The sequence below is a fragment of the Talpa occidentalis genome, unplaced genomic scaffold (genome assembly GCF_014898055.3).
Source record: "Talpa occidentalis isolate TD23 unplaced genomic scaffold, MPIMG_talOcc4v2.1 talOcc4.9, whole genome shotgun sequence".
NCBI lineage: Eukaryota > Metazoa > Chordata > Mammalia > Eulipotyphla > Talpidae > Talpa > Talpa occidentalis.
The window spans coordinates 85,413,632-85,436,930 of record NW_023605305.1 but is presented as its reverse complement, the minus strand read 5'-3'; the positions used below and the strand labels follow the sequence as shown (position 1 = coordinate 85,436,930).

The window sequence follows — 23,299 nt, the reverse complement described above, 5'->3', positions numbered from 1 at the left end:
TTGCTAACTCTCAGCATAATTTTGACTTCTGTGCTGCTGTGCAGGCTTTATGTAGCTTATAGCTCCTCATAAGCACCATGGAGGCAGAGACCTTGATCCTTTGTTCACTGCTGTGACCCCAATGTCAAGCAGGCTGCCTAAAAGTGGATAGATTCATTTGAAGACTGATGATGGGTTCAAATGGGGTAAAGGGTAGGAGGTGGAGAGACAGGTCTCTGCTTCCCTACTCGTCCTGACCCACACTTGTCTCCCTTCTCTCAAGCCCACCGCCCCCAAACATAGTTCACAGCATGACCTATCAATTAGGTCTAAGTGAAGATGCAAATACTTCTCATTATTTTAAGCAGACTGGATTTCATAAAAAGATTTGAGTGAATTCAGAATCATCGCAGAGCAAGCAGTGGCCTCGTCTCCAGGCATGATTCCCAGATTCACCCGGTACTGACACCACCAGGGAGTGACTACTCTGCCACCCTGTGGAAGCTGGGACCAGGCACCAGTGCAGGACCAAGGCCACCCTGTGGCTGCTAGTTCAGTACCAGCATCAAGGACTCCTGGGTGTTGCCCCCGCCCCCGCTTATCTCCATTGTGAATCCAGATCTGCACTGGCCTAGCTAACCCTGGATTAGAATGAGAACTCTGGCAGCAAGGAAATAGATTTTAGCTTTCTGGTCTCTATCCTACAGGAAGACACTCTGGAGAGGTTTGGACACGTGGAACAAGCCAATCTTCCACATCTGGCACATGACCAGATGGTAAACTATGGCCACCAAATGTCATAATGGCATTGGTTTTCTTGGCACATTCTAGACATGAATGGATGTGGAGTAAACTGAACTGAGTCAAGGGCAGAAGCTGCCTCCTGGCTAACCACACCTGTACCTGTCCTACGCACCATCGCGTTTTGCTTCATAAAGTAATCGTGTTCCTGTTCATTTTCTTTGTGGAGCAGAAGTTCACCCCCTTGTCCCCACACCCAGAACAGGTAGTAAATGTTTGTGGCCTGAATGAAAGCAGGGAGCAGGCTGGAGGCAGTTCAGGGTCCCCCTCTAGAACAACCACGACCTATAGAACTCGACTCAGTTTCAGGAGCCTACAAACACTGGAAAAGCACCCACCCCAATCATTCACCCAGTGAACATTTATTACATGCCTGCTGGGTACCAAATATGGCACCACTGCCAGCTCCGAAACTTTTTATTAGCTGTTCCCTCACCAACCAGTGATTTCAACCTCCATCACAGGGGTGCCCCGAGGTTTCCACAAAGGGATCCTTACCTACCTGGAATAGGAGGGAGATTTTCCTGATTCCAGAGAGTCTAAATGGGCTCCAGGCATTCTAAGCAGTGTTTCCTCACCTTCCTCATTCCAGACGTAGAGCGGGCATGAACAGGGACTCCCCAGCCAGCTATCTGGACTGAATCCCACATACCGTCTTTCATTCTGTTTAGATTCATTCTGTGTCTCAATCACCCCCACAGCTCAACTGAAGTGGCACTCCTGGGTCTGCCCTTGCACACCTGCTTGACACTCAGAGTTTCTTCTGTAACACTCACTTCACTTACAACCTCTTGCATTGCCCCAGGTTCCATGAAGGCAGGCAGCATGGCAACCTGGCTACCTCTGTTTCTCCTGCACCTCGCTGGGGACTGACACCAAACTGCCGCTTATTAAATGTTTGTTGAGTGAATGTTTCTTGTGTCCACTAACATGCAAACTCAACTACTATTTATGTAATATTATTAATCATTCTCTGCATAGTTCAAAGTTAACACTATCCTGGGTCAGTGTCCCAACTGTGGGGGATAGATAGTGTAATAATGTAATTATTATTTTTCAGAAATGAGGGATTGGACCCAGCAGGTGTGTATGAATGCATGCCTACATTAAAAATCTGACCGAAAATCTCGAGTCTGGGACCATCTGCTCTACAGATGCTCTGGCTGTTGAAGGAACTACTGGTAGCCTGTGGTGGAGGGCAGTGGAAGGAACAGGGAGAAGCAAAAGGCAGGCCTCAGGTGATTTGTCTTTCCTCTGGCTGGTTGTGGTGTCTGGCTGCTATCTGCACAGATGGCTCTGTCTAGTCTAGCAGCTGGGGTCCTGGAGGGGCATGCCGCTCTCAGTTGGATCTGGGCCAGAGAATTCAGGATGTCAGCAAGACTCTCTGCTGGGAAGAAGGGAGATGAAGGCTGGGACACAGGGACACCTGTCCACACTGTTACATGTGCACACACTCACATCAGGACAAAATCCACACCAAGACATAGACACATATAAAACACACACAAAATGAGCCCTGCACTTATAGACATCACACACACACATGGAGATGTGGTCACGCACACTGATAGACACATTTAAACAACACATGGTGATCCAGCCACTATGGTATACACCCACAGCTGAAGTGCACTTGGTCATACACCAAGCGGCAGTCCTCCACATTTGTGCCAGGCTCCTAGGTAATCAAGCCCAGTGCATGTTTGGACATATGCACTTGGGAATTCACACACAACACCACACACTCTCCAGTCCATGCACACTCAACACACAGAGAATGCACTCTCTTAATAAGCTGGCTTGCTCACACACACCCTCAATGCCTCCGTGAGATGAATGCTGCGTGCAAGCAAAACACAAACAGCCGTCTCTGAAGAGGCTGGAACACACATAGTCACACACACACACACACACACACACACACACACATTTCATGCAAATGCCTAGGTAGCAATCCACTTTGTGCACGAAAACCTGCAAATGCTCTGACACACAGAAACATGCATAGACAGACCAAGGGTCCAGCGCTGGAAGTTTTTTCCGAAACTATGGCAAAGAGAAAACACTGGTCCACGTGACAGGGAAGGCTCTGGGGCTGTGACGGGGTAGGAAAAGTATGCCTGGGGCGGGCCTGGGAGGGAACCAGCTGCTGCAGCCTTGGGAGGTGAATAACGAGCAGGTCCAGAGCCTGTTGCTACAGACACCCCTGGATGTGGCTAGCCATAAAGCCGGTGAGTGTGTGGGTGCTCAGGAGGGTGAGCAGGGCTGGAAAGTGCATGTTGAGGGGGGAGCTTGCTGGGCTAACTGGGGTGGTGGCAGGTTTGCAAAGCACCCCCAGAATCCTAGCTCTCCACCTCTGCCTTATGAATTATAACATGAATTCACATCTATGGTGCGCTTACTGTATGCCAGGCTATGTGCTCAGCAGTTTTACTTTCTGCCCTTTAATGAGTGCCTGCTCTATGTCAGTCAGGCCCTGTCAGCCCTGTGCATTAGCAGTCTCGTCTCCATGGCATCAGGTTGTTCGCATCTGCAAAAGAGGAACCAGGTTCAGAGGCCTTAGTGACTTGCTCACGGTTGCACAGCTAGTGAGTGATTTGAAAACTGCAGGGACAATCCAATATGCAGACTGTAAATCCTAGTTCACATTCAGGGAGTGCATCTCCCCAACATTTCTTCAAATACAGTATATGGACTGGCAGACTGAGCTCAAAAGGAAAACAGGCAAGCTGAGATTAGCACCCAAGTCAGCACTACTGTCTTCACTCTCCCCAAAAATGACTCCTCTCCAAACTTTGCCTTAATTTCTCTGCCCCCAGCATCCCATTCCAGGGCTGCATTCTCAGCTGACCATGGCAATAGCCCTTACTGGCCTCCCAGCCCAGTTCTTTGTTCTTACACATCCTCCTCTGCTCTTTGACCACAAAACTCTCAAACCTGGAACCACAGGCCCCTTCTTAGATGGACATCTCCCAGAGACCCTGCTGAGCTAGCAGCAATAGCAATAACAAAGCCCTAGAAATGTCATCCGAGGCTGAGGATGCTCTGTGAGTGTGTTCCTGGTCTTTCTGCCCTCTCCTCCATTCCTGCCTCCCATCCACTTGGCTCCCCTCTGACCAGGCTTCCATCTGGTGATCATGTCCATCCTGCCCCCTTTCAGCTGCCAGCCCTTCAGATACACATGCTCTTTAGACCCTCCCTTCTACCCTTCCTTCCAACACACAAGTGCCCAGCAAAGTTAGCTTCTTCCTGAATGTCTGACTTCTCCCCACTCCCAGCAGGCATGCCAGCCTTGCCTGTCATCTAGTCCTTAAATAGTAGGGTTAACTTCTGCATCCTGTGCTATAAAACCAATAGTGTTCATGGTAAGAAATTCAGACAGCACCAAAAGGTGGACCATGGAAAAGAAAATTCCACACACCCCTGTACCCCCCTAAAAGGCAACCCCTCCAACAAGAAGTGGTTGTCCTTCAGAAATTTCCCACTCACATAAGTACTTTGGGCTATATTTAGGTATCTCTTTTTTTTTTTAATTTAGAGAAAAATGAGGCTTTACATTGCATGCTGAAACTGCTTTTCACTTAGCAGTGAATATGGCCACCTTTCCACACCTGCATACACAGACCTGCTTCTCAGAATGGGGTCATTACACATCAACACATGGAGATTCCTTTCACCAGGCTGGGGTCCTCTTAGAAGCTGCTCTGCTCCATCAAATATTCAGCAGATACCCCACTGGAGTTATTTCTTTCTCTGCAAGTCCCTCCATTGTTCCTGTGTTGCTGTCCCTTCTCTCTTCATGCACAGACTGAAACTCCTTTCCTACAGATGCTTTGATCCTTAATACAAGCGTCAAAAATATAAGCATCCCTATAAATACTCGCACCCTCCCCCACTCCTTCCTCCAATTCAAAGGCCTGCCAATCTCATTTGGCTTCCAGGAGAGGAACTTCTACATAAACCAGATTTCTGTTAATCAAGTTCTATTCTTGGTTTGCTTTTAAAAGGAATTCTACATCATATCACCTCTTGTGGAAATAATCTTTCCTTTTGCATTGCTATGAACGGATTACTTTTATTATATGCACACACACACAAACACTCATATGCATGTACACACAAGTCATCTAATACCCCCAATTACTCTATAAGGGAGAGCTGGGCCATCTGATTACACAGGGAGATGTTCCCAAAGATCTCAAATCATTCACATTTGGTGTCATTCAAAACTCACCCACTGGGGACCTCCCTGGTGGCCTTGGGGTTAAGTCTCTGCACTATCACTGCTATGGCCTAAGTTCGATCCCCAACCAGGGAGCTAACCCACATATAGTGCAGCAGACTCTCCTGTCTCACCCACTGCTCCCCTCAGCAGTGTATTTCAGTAGTTCTGCTTGTTCTGCTCCCCCATTCTGTCTCTGGTGACACCTCTTACCCCCTGCACCTCTGGCCTGTACCCCATTTCTTTGATACAAAAATAAATAAATAAATCTTAAAAAAAATTTCACCCTCCAAAGGAAGGAGGCCTCTCTTCTTACCTGTTAAACTAGTACAATCACGTGTAATAAACATAGGTTACAACTTAAAATTCCTGCTGCTTTGCAAGATTCTTAAACAACTGTTAAGAATTTTTAATTGGGGGCCTTCCCGGTGGCGCAGCGGTTGAGCGCTGGGTTGCAAAGCTGCCCGCGGCCTCTGCGGCGCTGGTTCGATCCCCGGCTGCTCCCCGGCCACCGGAGGAGGGTCCCACAGCGCGCAGACCTCTCCTGCCGCCCGCTGCTCCCCTCAGCAGTGTACTTTGGTCCTTCTGCCTGCTCTGCTCCCCGCTCTGGCTCTGGTGAATGCTCTCACCCTCCCGCCCTTCTGACTGTACCCAGTGCTTGTATAAACAAAACACAAACAAACAAATAAATAAATAAATAAAACATGCCCTGTAAAAAAAAGAAAGAATTTTAATTGGAAGACTGAGTTAATTTCTTATGGTTAGCCACATAAAGTTGGTTTTTTTTTTTAATTTTTTTTAAAGATTTATTTATACAAGAACTGAGGTACAGATCAGAAGCGCTGGAGGGTGAGAGAATTCACCAGAGCCAGAGCGGGGAGCAGAACAGGCAGACGGACTGAAGACGCTGCTGAGGGGAGCAGTGGGCGAGACAGGAGAGGTCTGCTACGCCATGTGGGGTTCTCCCTGGCTGGCGGGAATTGAACCGGCACTGCAGAGGCTGCGGACAGCTTCGCAGCACGGCGCTCAACCACTGCGCCACCAGGGAGGCCCATAGCCACATAAAGTTTTAATTTTAATTGGAAGACTGAGTTATTTCAGATTTTACACAGCAAGTGAAACAATAAATATGTTTATATCATGCCATTTCAAATTCAAATAGTTGAAATAAGGGAATAATTGTATTCTTCCCTCTCTCCCTTTTACAGATAGGGAAACTGAGGCTTGGAGAGGTTCCCTAACAGAGATAAATATTCAGAAAATAAATGATGTTTAACCTCCAGACCAGCTCTGTGCTTCCTGAAAGCCAGTCCTGGGGCCAATCTTCAGAGTTGCCCTGGATGGCTGTCAGGGCCTGATCAGAGTGATTCCACGGGAACCCACAAGCCCAGAGAAGTCAAGGATACTTAGCCTTTCCTTCCCAGCCCTTCAGGGCGCAAAATTTGTTCTCCTTCAATTCCTGGATCTTCAAGTATGTCCTTTGATCCCATTCCAAAATGATAGTCCCCTAACTTCCCTCCCCTGTCTTCTGCTTGGTCCCGGGTGCTCCTGGAGAAAATCTTTTGCAAAAGGAAAGGAGAAGGGGTGACCTTCTCTCCGGGTTGCACAGATGTGCCAGGCCAACCCTGTGTGCCCTGTGAGAGCAGCAGCCTCGTCTTTCCTACCCAGATTTCCCATGCCTGGCCTCAAAGGCAATAAGAATAAGCAGCAACACTTTCTGGACCCTGGTGCCAAGTGCATGCACACCTGACTTCCCCCTTGGCCTCCTTCCTCTTGAGGAGGTCAGTGCTAGCCCACTGAGTCACCTGGCTTTGTGTTATGGTCCATGAATATGCCAGGTGGCTTAGAAGCAGACATCCATCCGCCCCTGGGAACAGAACAGCAGGTTAGGAGCATAAGCCACGCCTCCCCAGGCTCACTCTTGGTCATGCCAGATAGAAACACAGCTCAACCCAGCTTAGGTGATAATGGGGAATTTGTTAGACAAATACCCGGCCTCCACCTGAAATCCCATAGGACTCACAGTGGGGTGATCAGGATTGTTTTTGTAGGTTTTTTTTTTTTTTTAACAAGTTCAGCTGTAGTTGGTGACAATTAGCTTTAAACAAGATCTTCATTTTTGTAGCAAGTTTATCTTCTAATAACCACTATCTTGTTTCATTTTAAGGTGGAGAAAAATATTAAAGTAACAATAGCTAGTGCTTGTAAACCTCTTACCCCATGCCTAGGCTTATTCCAGAAACATTAAATCTGATAACAACCTTCTAAGGTAGATGCTATTATTTTTGTCCCTGTTTTGGAGAGGACAAGGCTGAGGCAGACAGGAAAAGGAACTTCTAAAAGGTCCCACTGCTTCTGTGTGGGGTTTCGAAAACTGAGTGTGAATTAAAGAATGTGAAGTGTCATATTAATAATTTTTACATTGATAAGATGATATGTGAAATATGCTGGACTAAATGATACATTATTAAAATGAACTTCACTGCTTCCTTTTACCTTGTTCACGTGGCGGAGACCCTTTAGGATGGCATAGTTTGCCTCGCAAACTTCTCCTGCTCCCCAGATTCTGTGTGCCACTCTCAGGTCTGCCCTGGAGAAGCGGGCCTCCCTCCCTCCCATGGCAATAGCTGCCTTCTCTCCCTGCTGTCCTCGGTCTCCACAGCAGAAAATGACTGGGGCAGGTCCAAGCTTGCTGGCTTTGGCCTCCGCCACCCCAGAGCCTGCCTCCTTCCTCGTTGCCAGGATTGCTGAGGTCCATCCAACGCCCAGCAGCCCAGGGCCCAGGGGGTGGGCTCCAGGCCCACCACATCACATGCCACATGGTTGGTGTGTCAGGGTTTGGGGTGACCATATCAGCAGATCTAACTCGTATTTTGGTACAGTGGCTAGCAGTCTGACATCCCATATGCTTTGGGGTGGTAGGAGGTTGCTGACAACAATCCCGTAAGATCCTGGCTCCTGGCACCTCATTAGGTCATGGTTTATCCTTGGACCTCTTCATCCAGACTGAGCCAAAAACAGGAGGAGCAGGAGGGGAAGCAGCAAATCACATATTTTCTGGGGCCTCTGGACAAGTGGGCCCCATGACTTGGGATCCTGTCTTCAGAATCTGGATGTTGAGCGTTTCCGCGTGGCAGTGGATCTGGATATCCTAGGGGAGGGAAATGCATAGTGGACACTGTGTCAGGAGCTGCCTCTGGCCCTCCCACCCCTAAAGTCTCCTCCAACTTTTCAGGGACACTGGAGAAGGCTGTTTCCAATTTGCTTCCTGGAATTCAGGGAAGGCATGGGGTGGTTCTCATTATAGAATTCTCACTCCCATCAAAGCAATTTTCAGCGAGCTTCATCTGCAAGCAAGCCATCAGCCCTTCCCATTTAACTCCTAACACTGGGACCCACCCCCAACCCAGGATCAGGACCCTCCCTAAAAACCCCAGGGGGTGGGGGGAGGCTCTGAGTAGGAGGTCAGGCCTGTCTGTTGGTCCCTCCACGCAGCTGGTGGCAATTACAGTAGGAAACAAAATGGTCTTATGCTATGTTTTCAATAGCCCGGCTATCTTGTTGAATTCTCAGAACTCACCCAGCCGGGGTGAGACGGCTTAAGATCTAAGATGTGCAGGTGAGGAAACAAGGGCCTGGATAAGAGGAGCTGACTTTCACAACCATCCAGCCAGTGGATTACAGAACTAGGAGAAGAACCCACATCTTCCTAACCCAGCACCTCAGCTCAGGGGACTTCCCTCAGCAGCTGAGGAGGCTCTGTCCCCTCATCGCCTGAAATCCTGTTGAGGCCGCTGCCACTTTGTGATGAGTGACTGTTTTTCATGGCCTTCAGCAGCCTTGTGCAGATGTGGAAGGGTTCAGAATGAACATTGAGGCTGGACAAGGTTCTGGTAATGGTGATGTAACAGAGAGCAGCACAGGCAGGGCCTTCATCCTGAGGATGGGGCAGACACACAGTGACCGATCAAGAAACAAATAGATAATCCCATGTTGGGCCAAGGTTCTGAGCAAATCATTGTGGGGGAGGGGGGCAGAGAGGGCAGAGGGCAGATAGTCGTGCATCCCTTGTCACAGGGGACGTGTTCTGAGAAGTGCCTCGTTCGGTCAGTCAGCTCCTACAAAGATCACTGAGTGTAGCTGTGCAGACTGGGTGCTGGAACCTGAGATACACCTGGACTGTGTGGCATAGCATTGCATGGACAACCTTCATCTGTGCAGCTGTTGTCCAGCGACACAGGCCTGTCCTTTAGATCCTTTGATGGGGCAGAACTCTCTGAAGATTATGAAACCTGAGTTGATGAGGCAGGCCAGGGAGGCTGTTAGGGGGAGGAGGTCAAGAGAAGGAAGCACTGGGGCAGTGTTGTCTCCAGATACTTGAGGTGCCACAGGCTGACTACAAGCTTTGGATGTGGGTCAATGTGTGGTCACCTGCTTGCCAGATCAAAGTATTTGTGCATCATCTCTATTTTCTGGCCTGCAAGGGGAGGTCTATGAGAACTCAGGCTGAGCAGGCAGGCTTGAGGCCCAGAAACTGGCCTTTGGAGATCCTGCTGGGGAACCACATGCTGGGAGAGTCATCAAGAAAAGGACGTCCCAGTTTCCAGCCCTTCTCCCTTCACTGTCTGGGCAGAGGGTCCTTAGGAATGAGCCAGAGGGGCCTGTGTGGAGGGCCAAAGGTAGTAAGGGGAGTGGGAAGCAGGTGTTTCCTAACAGTGGACTTCAGGTGGGGTCACTTTAGTTCTTTGCATTTCTCTAGAACATTAGCTACTTAATCAAGAGAAGAGAAGCCCAGGGACCAGACAAATTCAAACCAGACTGAAAAACTTCACCCAAGTTTAGAGCCTCATGATTCTGTTTTGGGGGTGTAACCAACTAATGTATTTCCTCTTCAGCAGGAAGACTGCATGATAGCAGTCTTGAACACCCACTGTGTGTCAAGAAGTTGGAAGCCCTGGGATATAGCAGGCTGGAAGCAGGGTCCCTGCGCCCATGGGCCTTCTACTTGGGTGGGAGACACTGGGAAGAGAGCAAGAACTCAGAAAGCAGGTGAGTAAGCAAATATGGCAATCTGGCCAGAAAGGTACGAACCAGGATCAGGGTACCAGGATCACTGAAAGCAGGTCAGGAAAGACTTGGAGAAGGGGCATCCTTACCAAAACACAAGGATGAGGAGCAGCGTCCAGAGGGGTGGGCCCCTAGGGAGCAGAAGGGGGATTGTAGACCAGCCTGAGGGCAAGCAGATTGCTGGATGAGGGGACTAGGGAAAGCAGGGAGGAGCTGGAGTTGGGTGGAGGCCTGCAGCATCCCCAGGGGTTCTGCTAATTGCTATTTTCAGCCAGCTGTCACTGGAGTAAGTTCCTCCGGCCAGCCCCCCTCCCCCCCCCAAGGAAGTGATGTGGCTGATTGAAGTTTTTAAAGGATCCCTCTAGCTTCAGCTGGGGGAGCGCAGGGAAGGAGGGGGGTATGGGACAGGAGACCCAAGAGGAGACTCTTGTTCAGTGCAAGCAGGAAATGAGCTGACTGTCCTGGGACTGTGTTTTGTGCACCCTGGTCTTTTGGTTCAGGCCTGGGTTACCCCCCCCCATTAACATTCAAAGGGGCTTCTGGGGGAATTCAGAGACAAGGACCTGCTCCCCATGATTTTGACTAAGCCAAGTGTGGGTGTCTGGAAGGATGCCCTCAAACATCCTCGGTGGGGAGCTGGAAAGCATCATATTTACATGTTCAAAGTCATCTAGTGTGTGTGTCTAAAATACAAGATAGCAAAGAAATCTCTGTTGCTGTGTGTGTGGCTTTGTCATATGCTTCAATGTCTCTTCTATAATTGGGATATTTAGGAGGAAAAAAATTTTAAGAAATGATCACTAAATGGAAAGCATTTGGGAATTAGAATTGGTCAATCCCAAGTTCAAATTAAGTTCTTTGATTAACTAGTTGTTTAAATACCAGCAAATTAGCCTCTCCAAACATCACTTTCCTCTTCTATAATACAGAGGAAAACTGTGTTATATGTAGCAAGAGAAGGGGTCGAGATGCCCGTGGGTGAAATGTAGTCTGAGAACACCCGGAACATGGGGTTGACACTATCCATTGATCCCTGGTGGGGTAACTTTAGCTAAAAATTTCACTTCCTTGTTTCCTTCTCTGAAAAATAGGACGACTAAGATAGCATTTTATGGAGTTTATTGTAGACTTCAGATAAAATAATTCATGCAAAGAGCTTCGCACAGTGCCTAGGATATTGTAGGAGTCCAATAAAGTCCACTAGCCTCTGCCTCACTTTCCCTGTCTGACTGAAGGAGTTGATTAAACTCTGTGTGTGTGTGTGTGTGTGTGTGTGTGTGTGTGTGTGTAGTTTCTGCAAGTTTGTGACTCTAAATTTATGAAAAGACCCTGATTCCTTGCGGACCTTGGTCTCCCCTCTCCTTGCACCCCGCTCTTCCCTCTGCACTCCTGGTTTTTTGCATTAGGATTTGAGGATGGAGAGCAGGCTCACGGGTGGGACATTAGAGCAAGGCTATTTGGAGCCTTGTTTTTCTTGGAGGTGCCCTGGAGTCAAGGAGACACCCTTCTCCCTCCCCCTAGCTTTGGAATCAGAATCTAGTCTCTCGGCCTATATTTCCAAAACAGCCCCTGGCTCCTGCTGCTGAGACTCTGAGGCTGCCAACCTCAGACTCTAGCTCTGAGAAATCCTTTCCTCCCTGCCTGTTCCAGAGCTCTGCTCCTCATCCAGGGACAGGGCCTGCCCTGGTCCAGCTGTCATTGAGCCCAACTCCCTATGGCCCAAAGAGGCTGGTGCCAGGAAGACCCTCTTCCCTCTGTCTGGCTGAGAGCCGAGTTCAGAAGACAGGAGAGTGGTAAATGGTACTGAAGACATCCCCCGCTCTCCTGCCTCTCCCATGTCTTTCTGCCTGCCTTCTTTGCGCTGTCTGCCGGACTCTGCTCTGCCTGGGAGACTCCCTCCTACTGGCTTCCTTCCTCCCTCTCTCTCGAGTCTGAAATGTTTGCACATTGCAACTCCCCCAACCGTTTTAAACCTGCTTTGAGAATTCGGTTTCTTTTGTGGGGCCCAGCTGTATTGCAGCTCACAAATAACTCCAACCAGTTCTCCCAGCACTCTCGTCTAGTAGAAAAGGGACAGAAATGGAGGTGTCTGGTGCCCAGGCAGTATGTGGGACACTGTTTTCCAAAAGCGCATCCTGCTTTTAATACCAGCACCAAGTTCATCTCTGCATCACCCTGAGCAGCGTGACCCCAGAGATACGTTAAGCAGCAACTTTATTTTATATTTTGTCTCTTTCTGGGGAACTTCTCCCCTACCCCGTCACTCCCAGGTGATCCCCTTTTCAACCTTCCTTTAAGGTGAGGCTTCCTCCTGTCCCCCAGCAAAGCTGGCAGGGCCATCTGCTCCCTCTCTCAGGCCCTCTCTTCCTGGGTTGAAGGAAGGAGAGGTGGAAGCGACAAGGGACAGACAGCAGGAGGATTCTTACATGTTTCACAGGTTTTGGGCCAGGAGTGAACCCCTCTGAATGTGGGCCTGGCAGCCATTGGAAGCCGCAACTCTTGTGGGGGAGCTAGGAGTCCCCATTGGCTCTATGACTGTGAGGGCTGGGATGTGAGCCCATCACATTTCCTTTTGCTTGCAAGTAAGCCACACCCTCTATTCTAGTTTTGCAGCATCCATCCCAAATGGTTATCACTTCTGGGGAAAGAAGAGAATAGAGTCTGAAAGGCTTGGCTAGCATCAGGGGCATGGACCTTGGAGGCCACCAAACTTGTGATTCTCAAAATGGGTCCCTGGACCTCCAGGAGCAACATCACTGGGACATTTAATAATATGCAAATCTTCCTTCTGCCCTAACACAGACCAGCTGAACCCTAAACTCAGGGGCAGGGCCAGTCATCTGGACTGGAGCAAGCCCTCCAAGCCACTGAAGCATGCTGGAATGTGGGAACCACTGATCCAGTGCAACCCTTTGTAGTTCAGGTGGGGAACAGTCCCAGAGTGGGAAAGGACTTGCCTTAGGTCACTGAGCTAGTTTGTTATAGGTAGAGGTGCATCCTGTGCAGGAAGTCACGCCTCCCTGGTTTCATTCTGGGAGAGTGGGTGTTGGTTGCAATGACTGAGTCAGTTTGTCGGCTGGTGCCAGTGCTGGACCTTGGTTTCCACATCTTCGCAACCAGGGTCTGGGAGGCCATCATCTCTCAGCCTGGCTCACTTTGGTGGCCACTGTGATCAGCCTTAAGGACACATATGGAAACTTGCAAGTCTCCAAAAATTTCTTCTTGGCCCTCTTTTCCAATAAGCTACTATAGAATATTTGCCATCCAAATGAGGGAGTTAAAAAAAATTTTTTTTAAAGACATGGGATTTGTAAACAGGAGCCATAATCCAGGAGAGAGAATGGCCTCCTAAATGAGAATCCTAGAGTGACAACTGCTAACTACAGAGAAACACGAGGAGGCTAAATTGAAATAATAGCATTTATTTCGGGGTCTCTGAATTACAAATTGGGGAGAGCAAACAGTTTATCAGCTCAAATTGCTTCCCACTAGGGTCTCTGTTTAAGGGAGTCTTGAAGGAAAAGCAAGGGAGTGGGTGGAGAAGATAGAATTCATCATGAACTAGGATTGTCTATAGCTGATGTTCCTTTAGAAGTCACAGGTTTTTAGTCAAGCTGGCCTTGGTTACTATGGAGAGAAGAAAAGGAGGAGGAGTAGAAATTATCTTTGCACCATTCCCAGAGAAGGCCATGGCTAGCTGGATTGGTTCTCACCAGTCGGTAAATTGTTTTTTCTCTTTAAGTTAAAAGTTCAGTGAGATGGAGTCTCATATGCACGATGCAGTCAATTCAGTCATCTTGAACTTCTCTTTTCACAGCTTGCATCAAGATGCAAGCAGAATGGGCCTCCCTGGTGGCACAAGGGGTGAAGACGCAACCTATGAAGCTATCTGCAGCCACTGCAGCATGAGTTCGATCCCCAGCCAGGGAGCTACCCACATGGCACAGCAGACCTCTCCTGACTCGCCCGCTGCTCCCCTCAGCAGTGTATTTCAGTCAGTCTGCCTATTCTGCTCCCCACTCTGTCTCTGGTAAATCCTTTCACCTCCCACACCTCTGTCCTGTACCCCAGTTCTTGTATGCATAAATAAATAAATCTTTTTTTAAAATACAAGCAGAATGGAGAGTGCCAGGACCTATATCTTCAGGAAAATAAATGGGGGTTTAATTATCTGATGTACTAAATAATGTATAAAACAATGGCATAGAGAACTAAGCAAATGAAAAAGCAAAATTATCATCTCCAATAAGAAACATGTGTACAAATAAAGGAAATAGGATTATAATATAGTGCTTAGCAGTAAACGGTATTGTATCAATTCAAAGAATGAATTTTAATACAGTCAAAAATAGTTTAACTACATGAGGGAAAGCAAACGGGTTTGGAATGATGGAAAATGAAGCTAAATCCTTGTCTTTCACAAAAGGAATTTAAAAGGTAATGGGTAAAAAACTTATAAATCAAGAAGAACCAGTATAGCATATTATTATTATTTTTTTCTTTCTAGAAGCTGTTCTTCTCCTCTGGGGTTCCAGAGCAGGGAATGTATCCAGCTGCCTTAGCCCCTTGCTATTAGTATTACACACAGGATGATGTAAAACCTTCTTAGCCTTTAGAAAATGCCAGAGCTGTATTGGAGTCCCACATTCAATACAATTTTTTTGAAATTTTTTTAAATGCAAAATACACACAAGTTTATTATTTTATTAACACTTGAGGATCGTCCCCTTCGAGGCGCAAATGCTACAAAGAAAAAATGTCGAGACCCAACTCCCTTGACTTTCAATTTTCTTTTTACCTTTTGACCTCTCAGTTTATCTTTAAAAAAAAGATTTAATTTTATTTATTTATGCACAAAAGAACTGTTGTAGGCCAGAGGAGGGTGGGTGGAGTGAGAGAATTCACCAGAGACAGAGTGGGGAGAGAAAGGGACGCAGAACAAGTAGATTAACTGAAATATACTGCTGAGGGGAGCAGTGAGTGAGACAGGAGAGCTCGCCATGTGCATTAACTCCCTGGCCAGGATCATGTGTGGTGACTGGCGATAACTGGCTGGCACTCTCTTTAACCACTGTGCCACCAGGGAGGTCCCCAGTTTATCTTTTAATGGAAGTAAATACCAGAAGCTACAGCTGAATGATTTGGGAGAGGGAGAGGGAGAAGGTGGAAAGTAAAGATTTGTGGGGTGAGAAATGACTTTTGTGTCATTTTTAAAGTGGACCCTTGAAAGACACCCGTTTGAACTGCATGGGTCCACTTAAAAGTGGAAATCTTATTTTTTCGGTCCTCGAACTCCGTATTCAGGGATTCAACCCATCACAGTATCAACCAATTCAGAGGTTGGATGAATTCCCAGATGCCGGAACCATGTTTATATAATGTGAGCTAAGCCTGCCTGGACTATCCATTGTGCTGGGTCTGCACCCCCAACTTCTGTGTTGCTCAAGGAGCAACTGTATTTATAACCAATGTGAGTGTATTATTTCAATAAATTACTTTTTAGAAAAGGAAAGACTTGCTTGTGGCAAATGGGCACAAGCTCAGGATGTGCAGGGCTGGCTCAGATCCCTAGCCCGCCACTCGCTGGCCATCTGACTTTCTCTGAGCCATGTTTCTTCCTCCCCCATACCTACTCTGAGGATGTATAAGGCTGTGCCAGGATGAAGCTGAGTGTGGACAGCTCTTAGTTCCTGCTCGGTGCGTAGGAAGCGCCTGGTGGAGGAGCTGCTACTGAGGCCTCCAGTGTTACTCAGGTTTGTGGTTCCTCTACTCAGAACTGAGCCCTCCCTGCACCTCCCTGGCGCTTGCAACCCCAGCTTTCCAGGTAATTGCACATCACCCCTTGCAAAGGGAAATATTTCTGCCCTGTCAATTACCAGTTGAGCCACATATTTGAGTAAAAAAAAAAACAAAAAACCTTGTGTGTTTCTCTCCTTCTCTGGCCCTTACCAGTCAGCTCTCATTGGGCTGTAAATCCTGCCGCTGTTCCAGCACTGAAGGGGACAGAGCTGCAGTGATAATGGCCTCACCTCCAAAAGCCCTCCAAAGCACATTCTCAGACTATGACCCAACCTCTCCAAATAAGTGCTCCATTGACAATGGCCCTGTCCAGTGACTTGCATGTAATATAGGAGAGAGCAAGGAACAGAAAGAGAATGGTATCTCTGCAGCTGTCTCCTCCTCTGGATGCCTATTTGACTGAACTGGGGTCAGCTCAATACTGACCTCCTCTGCTCACAGTGCTCTTGTCTCCCCCAGGTGGCTACCATGATCCCTTGGGTGCTCCTGGCCTGTGCCCTCCCTTGTGCAGCTGACCCACTGGTGGGTGCCTTCACCCGCAGGGACTTACAGAAGGGCTCCCCTCAACTTGTCTGCAGCCTGCCTGGCCCTCAGGGCCCACCCGGCCCCCCAGGAGTCCCAGGACCCTCAGGAATGGTGGGAAGAATGGGCTTTCCTGGTAAAGATGGTCAGGATGGCCAGGATGGAGACCGGGGGGACAGCGGAGAGGAAGGTAAGTGGCCCAGTATCTACTCTTCCTGTCCCCACCTGGGTGTGTGTTGGTTGACACACAAGAGCAGTGTGTTCTACTGGAAGGGACAGTGAAGATTAAATCTTATGTTTGTGCCCAAAAGGCTTCAATGATTACCCAGGTGACTTTGGGCAAGTCTCCTGAAATATCATTCAATATTCTATTGGTCGCAAGTGACAGAAACCCATTTTACAGCCCTGCATGGAATTTATGGGCTTTTGCAACTGAAAAGCCCCAGTCAAGCTTCAGGAATAACTGGCTCCAGGAGCTCGGCTATTGTTGTCAAGGTTCTGTTTCTCTCTGTGTGTTAGCTTAGTTCTCATAAAGACCAGCAGTTCTGAAATGATCTGAAGTAGTGTTCAAGCCTTCCTTTTTTTTAAAAAAAGATTTATTTATTTATACAAGAACTGGGGTATAGGCCAGATGTGCGGGAGGTGAGAGGATTCACCAGAGACAGAGGGGAACAGAATAGGCAGGCAGACCAAAGACACTGCTGAGGGGAGAACTGGGTGAGGCAGGAGAGACTGTCCCTTCCAGTCTGCCCGGCCGGCTGGGAATCAAACCGGCACTGCAGATGCTGAGGACAGGTTCACAGCACTGTGTTCAACCCACTGGCCACCAGGGAGGGCCTCAAGCCTTCCTTTTTATAGCCTGATCCATAGAGCAAATCTCAGAACGACCTTCCTCCTTGATCCCATGTGAAGGTAATGCCACTACTTGCTAGGACTGGGTTGTGGTGCTCCCTAATCACCACCTACCCCCGCCAAACTCCCATGGTGTGTGTGAATGGCTGGTGAAGGCATTTGGTACCTGTGAGTGACAGACTCACTGGGACCACATGCAACAGAGCAGAACAGTTCCCTCCATCCAGGAAGGCAGCAGATTGGATCCTCCAGACTTGCCCTCTCAGCTCTGACATGTCGTGACATTTCTCATGTCTCTTAACTCTCACCCCAGTAACCGAGCATTTTCAAGTGCCAGCAGCATCTCCAAGTGTACATTGTCAGCAGTAGGGAAAGCATAGCTTTATTGGTCTGGCATTTTAACACTAACAAACCCTTGCAGTAGGTTGCTTATTAAACCATCAGTGCAATGCTATGCAAGAGGTCTGCCGCTGCTTCTTATCGCCATGCTATTATTATTATCATCTGATTACCCTTAAATCGCTAAAATGAGGTTAATAGCAGCACCCACCTCACACTGTGCAGCAAAAAGGAAGTAAAATAACTTGTGAATCTGAAGAGCCATATGGTGAGCAGCAGTCGCCCCTTAGCTGGCTTGCTGAGTTCATGCAAGTGAGAGGTAGAGAGTAGACTCCAAGTCCAGGCTTTCCCTACCACCCCAAATTAATTCCTCCAAAAGCACTTCCTTCCCAGAAGAAAGATGGTAAAACTAACGGCTATGGCTGTGACACGGTCTCAGGGTGTCAGGTGCTGAGGGCCCTGCGGGGCTGCAGAGTGGCATAGGCCTGTGCTCCATGTGGGGCAGTAGTTTTATAACCTCCACCTCCTAGATCCTGGGGTGAGGTGGAGGTGAGGGAGAGGAGCTGTATTTGGCTTTCCCCCTTGGTCCACAGCTGGGAGCATGTGTGTGAGGCTGCTCTGGGCCATGTGTCCTGCTGCATGTATTGAGTCTCTGTTGAAAATTAAACTAACACACTCGAGAGGCATTGTGGACAGATTCAAAGTCCTGCCACATGTAACCCAGATAAAGCCAGGTTAACTTCCAGTCACCTGTCATGCACATTCATAGCCATCTCCAGAAAGATCTGGAGAAGTAAAGTTTACTTTTCCTGAACTTCCTAAAAAGCATGGCCAAGAAGGAAACACATCCCACAACCCCTGGTAGAACTTCCAATAAGCTTCCTTATCTATTTGTCTCCCTCAAAACTCCAATCCCAGAATGACTCTGTCTTTCTCTCTCCTCTTCATTTAGCCACTTTTGTTCATTTTTTCAAGGAATGGCTTTGTGACTTTTCTTCATTTTACCCTTCCTTTTACTTTTTATTACATGAGAAATATTCAAATACATTCTCATTGCAATACATTAAAACAATGCAAATAAAGCAAGAGTCCCTTTAAATTACTACCCCGCTTTCATCCTCCAGAGAGAGGTCAGCAATGATAATTGGTAAGATGCCTGCTCTTCCTGGCCTCTTTCTACATATTTACAAATGTGTATAGTAATACCACGTATTGCCAAGTACTTAGGGTAAACAATCTGTTCCTGAAAATTAGATGTTCAGTGAGAAAATGCTACTTGGAAATCTATTTCCCAATTATTTAAAATAGGAAAGATCTAAATGCATTGCATGTTAATCTAAAATACAGTAAAATGTCTCCTATAAACATGTAAGAAGCAAAATACCTAGTTAGGATGTAAAATGCCTAAAACATTACTTCCCGATATCCCATTTCATCTGATGGCTAACAAACAGTTGTGTGTGCAGTGATGCTAAATATTCTATGGCAACATAAACTTCAGAAGTGGATTTCTCAATTGACATTTGACATGTTTTGCAAACATTTCCCCCAATTCTGCTCTTCTAACAATTGCACAATTTTGTTTGGATGTGAGTCAAATCTTGACCATATATGTTTTGTTTAAATGTCATATTGAGTTTAGAGAACTTGAACATAAATGTTTCCTATATTATCATTGTCCCAAAATGTTGTATAGAGAGAATTGTACATTTTATGAAAAATGGGTATTAAAAATCAAGATACATTCTAGAGGAAGTCATGACCAGGAAATTGTTCTGAGGAAATGCCAGCTAGACCAAGGAAAAGCTTCTATGGGTGCCAACTCATTTTTGTGCTTAAAATGGGTACAGAAATAGAGACCATTGTGGTTTCCTTTGAACAAAGACACTTCTGCCACCTGCTTTCTCCTCTTAACAGAATTTTTTAGAGAGACTTTCCTGTCATGCCTGGAAATCCACATTGTTCTTCTAACACATGCATAGAATTGCAGATGTGGAGGGAATGTCATTTTCTAATCATTTCCCTTTGCTTGGGCATTGAGTTGTTCCTAGTTTTGCTGCTGTCAGCAATGCTGCACCAGAAGCCCTGCCGTGTGGGCGGGGATGTTGAATACTGGGCAGCAACTGCACCAAGATCAGTGTTCTCTCCTTAACCTGTTCCCAGCACAGCCCGTGGAAAGATCAGTCTAGCCAACAAACCAGACACTTCCTTAGAAGGCAGGGAAAGGGATGCAAGTCAGTTGGGACTAGAGATTCTTATGTCTCATCCACAGTAGTTCTGGAAGGCAGTTCTGGAAGGAGTTCTGGAAGGAACTCTGGAAGGAGTTCCTTATTTGGGCTTATTTGCCATGTTTTCAGTCATCTGGTCAGCAATGGTCTGAAAATATTGGGAGTGATAAGATCTTTTGAGAGAGACACCACATCCATATCACTTTTATGGCCATATCATGCAGTAATTATTCTGTTTGATTATTTGCTGTTGTTCATCTCTTACACTGTCTAACTTTATAAATCAGACTTTATCACAATTATGTATGTATAGGAAAAGACACAGCCAGTGCAGGGTTTGATCTACTGCGGGGGTCCTGGCCATGTGCCCTGTGGAAGGGGGGACCACTGTACCCCATTCCCATTTTCCAGATAAAACTGGAAGAAGGGTCTCAGATTTTACCAGGTTGAGCTATTTCCACACAATTCCAGAACCTTCTTATTCTCTGTATGACCCAAAGGCTGGAGCTCTGAGGATGGAAAGCGAAACCTCTGTAACACCAGCTGCTCTGTCTTCCAGGTCCACCTGGCCGGACCGGTAACCGGGGAAAGCCAGGACCAAAGGGCAAAGCTGGGGCCATTGGGCGAGCAGGCCCTCGCGGTCCCAAGGGAGTCAGTGGTGCCCCAGGACAGCACGGCACACCAGGCAAGAAGGGGCCCAAGGGCAAGAAGGGGGATCCGGGCCTCCCTGGCCCCTGCAGCTGCAGCAGTGGCCATGCCAAGTCAGCTTTCTCAGTGGCAGTGACCAAGAGCTACCCCCGAGAGCGACTGCCCATCAAGTTTGACAAGATCCTGATGAACGAGGGAGGCCATTACAATGCATCCAGTGGCAAGTTTGTGTGTGGAGTGCCGGGGATCTACTACTTCACCTATGACATCACGCTGGCCAACAAGCACCTGGCCATTGGCCTGGTGCACAACGGCCAGTACCGCATCCGGACTTTTGACGCCAACACGGGCAACCACGACGTGGCCTCAGGCTCCACCATCCTGGCCCTCAAGCAGGGGGACGAGGTCTGGCTGCAGATCTTCTATTCAGAGCAGAATGGGCTCTTCTATGATCCTTACTGGACTGACAGCCTCTTCACGGGCTTTCTCATCTATGCTGACAGGGAGGACCCCAATGAAGTGTAGACAGATAACAACAAGGGGTGCCCAGGAAGAAACAGGCTCCTGGCCCAGTGCTTGCAGAGCAAGAACCCCCCAACTGTCTGTTGGGACTGGGAGTTGGGAACTTCTAGATTGGGGCCAGCCCCCTCTGCATCCTTTTGCTCAATCATTAAACCCAAGTTTTCATAGTCATCCTGCAGTCACTCATTTTCTGTGTGTTCACTGTGTGACAGGTGCTGTGCTTTGCCCTGGAAGGTACATCAGGAAACAGGACACAGTGTGGCTCTGTTGTTCGTAAGGCTCACATTCTAATGGGAGATGCAATGTACAAACAAGGGAGTAAACTCTGTCATTCCTGTGCCAGGAAATGCACCTGCCATAGATGAGAACAGTGACTATGTCAGGAGACAGGGAAGAGGTGGAAAGTTTTTTTTTTTTTTTTAGATTTCATCTTTTTGGCTTTTCTCACATCCAGTAAAGTCCACAGATCTCAAGCAGACAACTCAATGAATTTTTACATATGCACACACCTTCCCATAGATCCAGAACTGAATAAATCTAGCCCCAAACTCCCTACAGCTCTCTTAGAGCCCCTCTGAGTCAGTACCACCAAGAGGTTAATTTTGTCATTCTTATATTCTTTATTTGATCTTGGTAACAAGACCCAGGGGATCTCCTGACCTCACTTTACAATAGGTGTTACTCTTGTGACATTTTTGGTATGACTGTTATATCAATAATGACCTGTAAATGACCATAGGAAGAAATAAGAGTGGTCAAATCCTCCCTGCTTTGATTGAATTTAGCATTTAAGCATCGATGCAAATTTCTCTTCCTTTTGGGTTACACCAAAGATCCTGTTTGTCTATTCTTTTCACTTTCTCTCTCCTGTTCATCTTGTATCAAAAAAACAAAGTATGTTTTCAGAGAAACCCAAAATCCCTAAGGCTTTGAGAAGCATATCGCCCAGCAGCCCAACCTTTCTATAAACAGCCCATAACTCCAGATCCATGCACTGGAATGTAATCAAGAAAAAAAATCAGGAACCCACATGTGCCTTCTCTTCTACTTCATGCAAAATGCCAGCCCATGCAGGCAAAACAGAGAAGACAGAGAACCACAGGTCCTTTGTGTGGAGGGCTGATAGTGTCAACCAAATGTATATTTGATTGAGTAGTGCTTTCGAGGAGACACAACTTTTTTTTTTTTTAATAGAGGCATGTTTTATTTATTTGTTTGCTTCTTTGTTTGTTTTGTTTATACATGCACCGGGTACAGTCAGAAGCGCGGGAGGGTGAGAGAATTCACCAGAGCCAGAGCGGGGAGCAGAGCAGGCAGAAGGACCGAAGTACACTGCTGAGGGGAGCAGCGGGCGGCAGGAGAGGTCTGCGCGCCATGTGGGACCCTCCTCCGGTGGCCGGGGAGCAGCCGGGGATCGAACCGGCGCCGCAGAGGCCGCGGGCAGCTTCGCAACCCAGCGCTCAACCGCTGCGCCACCAGGGAGGCCCGAGGAGACACAACTTTGGTAAAACACACTTTCTAAAAGAACATCATGTGAGGGGGAGGGGAGTAGTGTGACTTGTTAAATTTCTTTTATTGAAGTAATATTGCTTTGCAACATTATAAATCCACATCTGTATATACCACAAAATGTTCATCACAAGAATTCAAGTTTCCATCTTCTCTATACAATTAACCCCTCTTATCCAACTTACACTCTCTCCCCCCATTTTGTTCATCTCTACTGCTAGCCAGTACTTTGTCCTTATAGTCTAAAATTTTGTTTTTGTTTTATTTGTTTCTTTTTTTTGATGTATACAAGAGCTGGTGTGTAGGCCAGAGGTGTGGGGATATGGGGGTGAGATGATTCACCAGAGACAGAGTGGAGAGCAGAACAGACACAGCTGAGAAGAGCAGCAGGCAAGGCAGGAGAGGTCTGCTGTGCCATGTGGGTAGCTCCCTGGCTGGAGATAGACTCCTGCTGCAGTAGCTGCAGATAGCTTCACAGTGCTGAGACTTAACCCCTTGCGCCACCAGGGAGGACCTTTTTATTTGTTTCTTTATCCACCACCTGTGAGTGAAATCATTTGGTGCTTTCCTTTCTCTTTCTGACTTATTTCACCAAGGCTGATACCCTCTAACCATCCCTGTTGTTCTAAGTGGCCGGATTCCCTCCCTTTCAGAGCTGAGTGCTATTCCACTGTGGATATATGCCACATTTTCTTTATTTACTCATCTTTCGACGGGCATTCGAGTTGTTCTCAACTCTTGGTTATTGTCAGCAGTGTTGCCATGAACATGGGCGAGCATATATCTCAAAAAAAGGTTAATTTTTTAACTG

General features: G+C 47.5%; 1 protein-coding gene across 4 annotated transcripts; it reads left to right on the top strand.

The window, feature by feature from the left end:
- The first annotated feature begins 2,917 nt into the window (after window positions 1-2,917).
- On the top strand, window positions 2,918-21,391 carry C1QTNF2 (C1q and TNF related 2). Of its 4 annotated transcripts, none has more exons than XM_037499623.2 (4): window positions 2,918-3,011; window positions 9,901-10,051; window positions 16,310-16,580; window positions 20,369-21,391. In XM_037499623.2, the coding sequence occupies exons 2-4, from the start codon at window positions 9,995-9,997 to the stop codon at window positions 20,980-20,982; spliced, it is 942 nt and encodes a 313-aa protein (XP_037355520.1). In that variant the 5' UTR covers window positions 2,918-3,011; window positions 9,901-9,994; the 3' UTR covers window positions 20,983-21,391. The 4 variants fall into 4 exon arrangements, with proteins under 4 accessions (XP_037355520.1, XP_037355521.1, XP_037355519.1 ...); XM_037499624.2 differs by having other exon boundaries at window positions 9,898-10,051; window positions 16,328-16,580; XM_037499622.2 differs by having other exon boundaries at window positions 9,898-10,051.
- The last annotated feature ends 1,908 nt before the right edge of the window (window positions 21,392-23,299 follow it).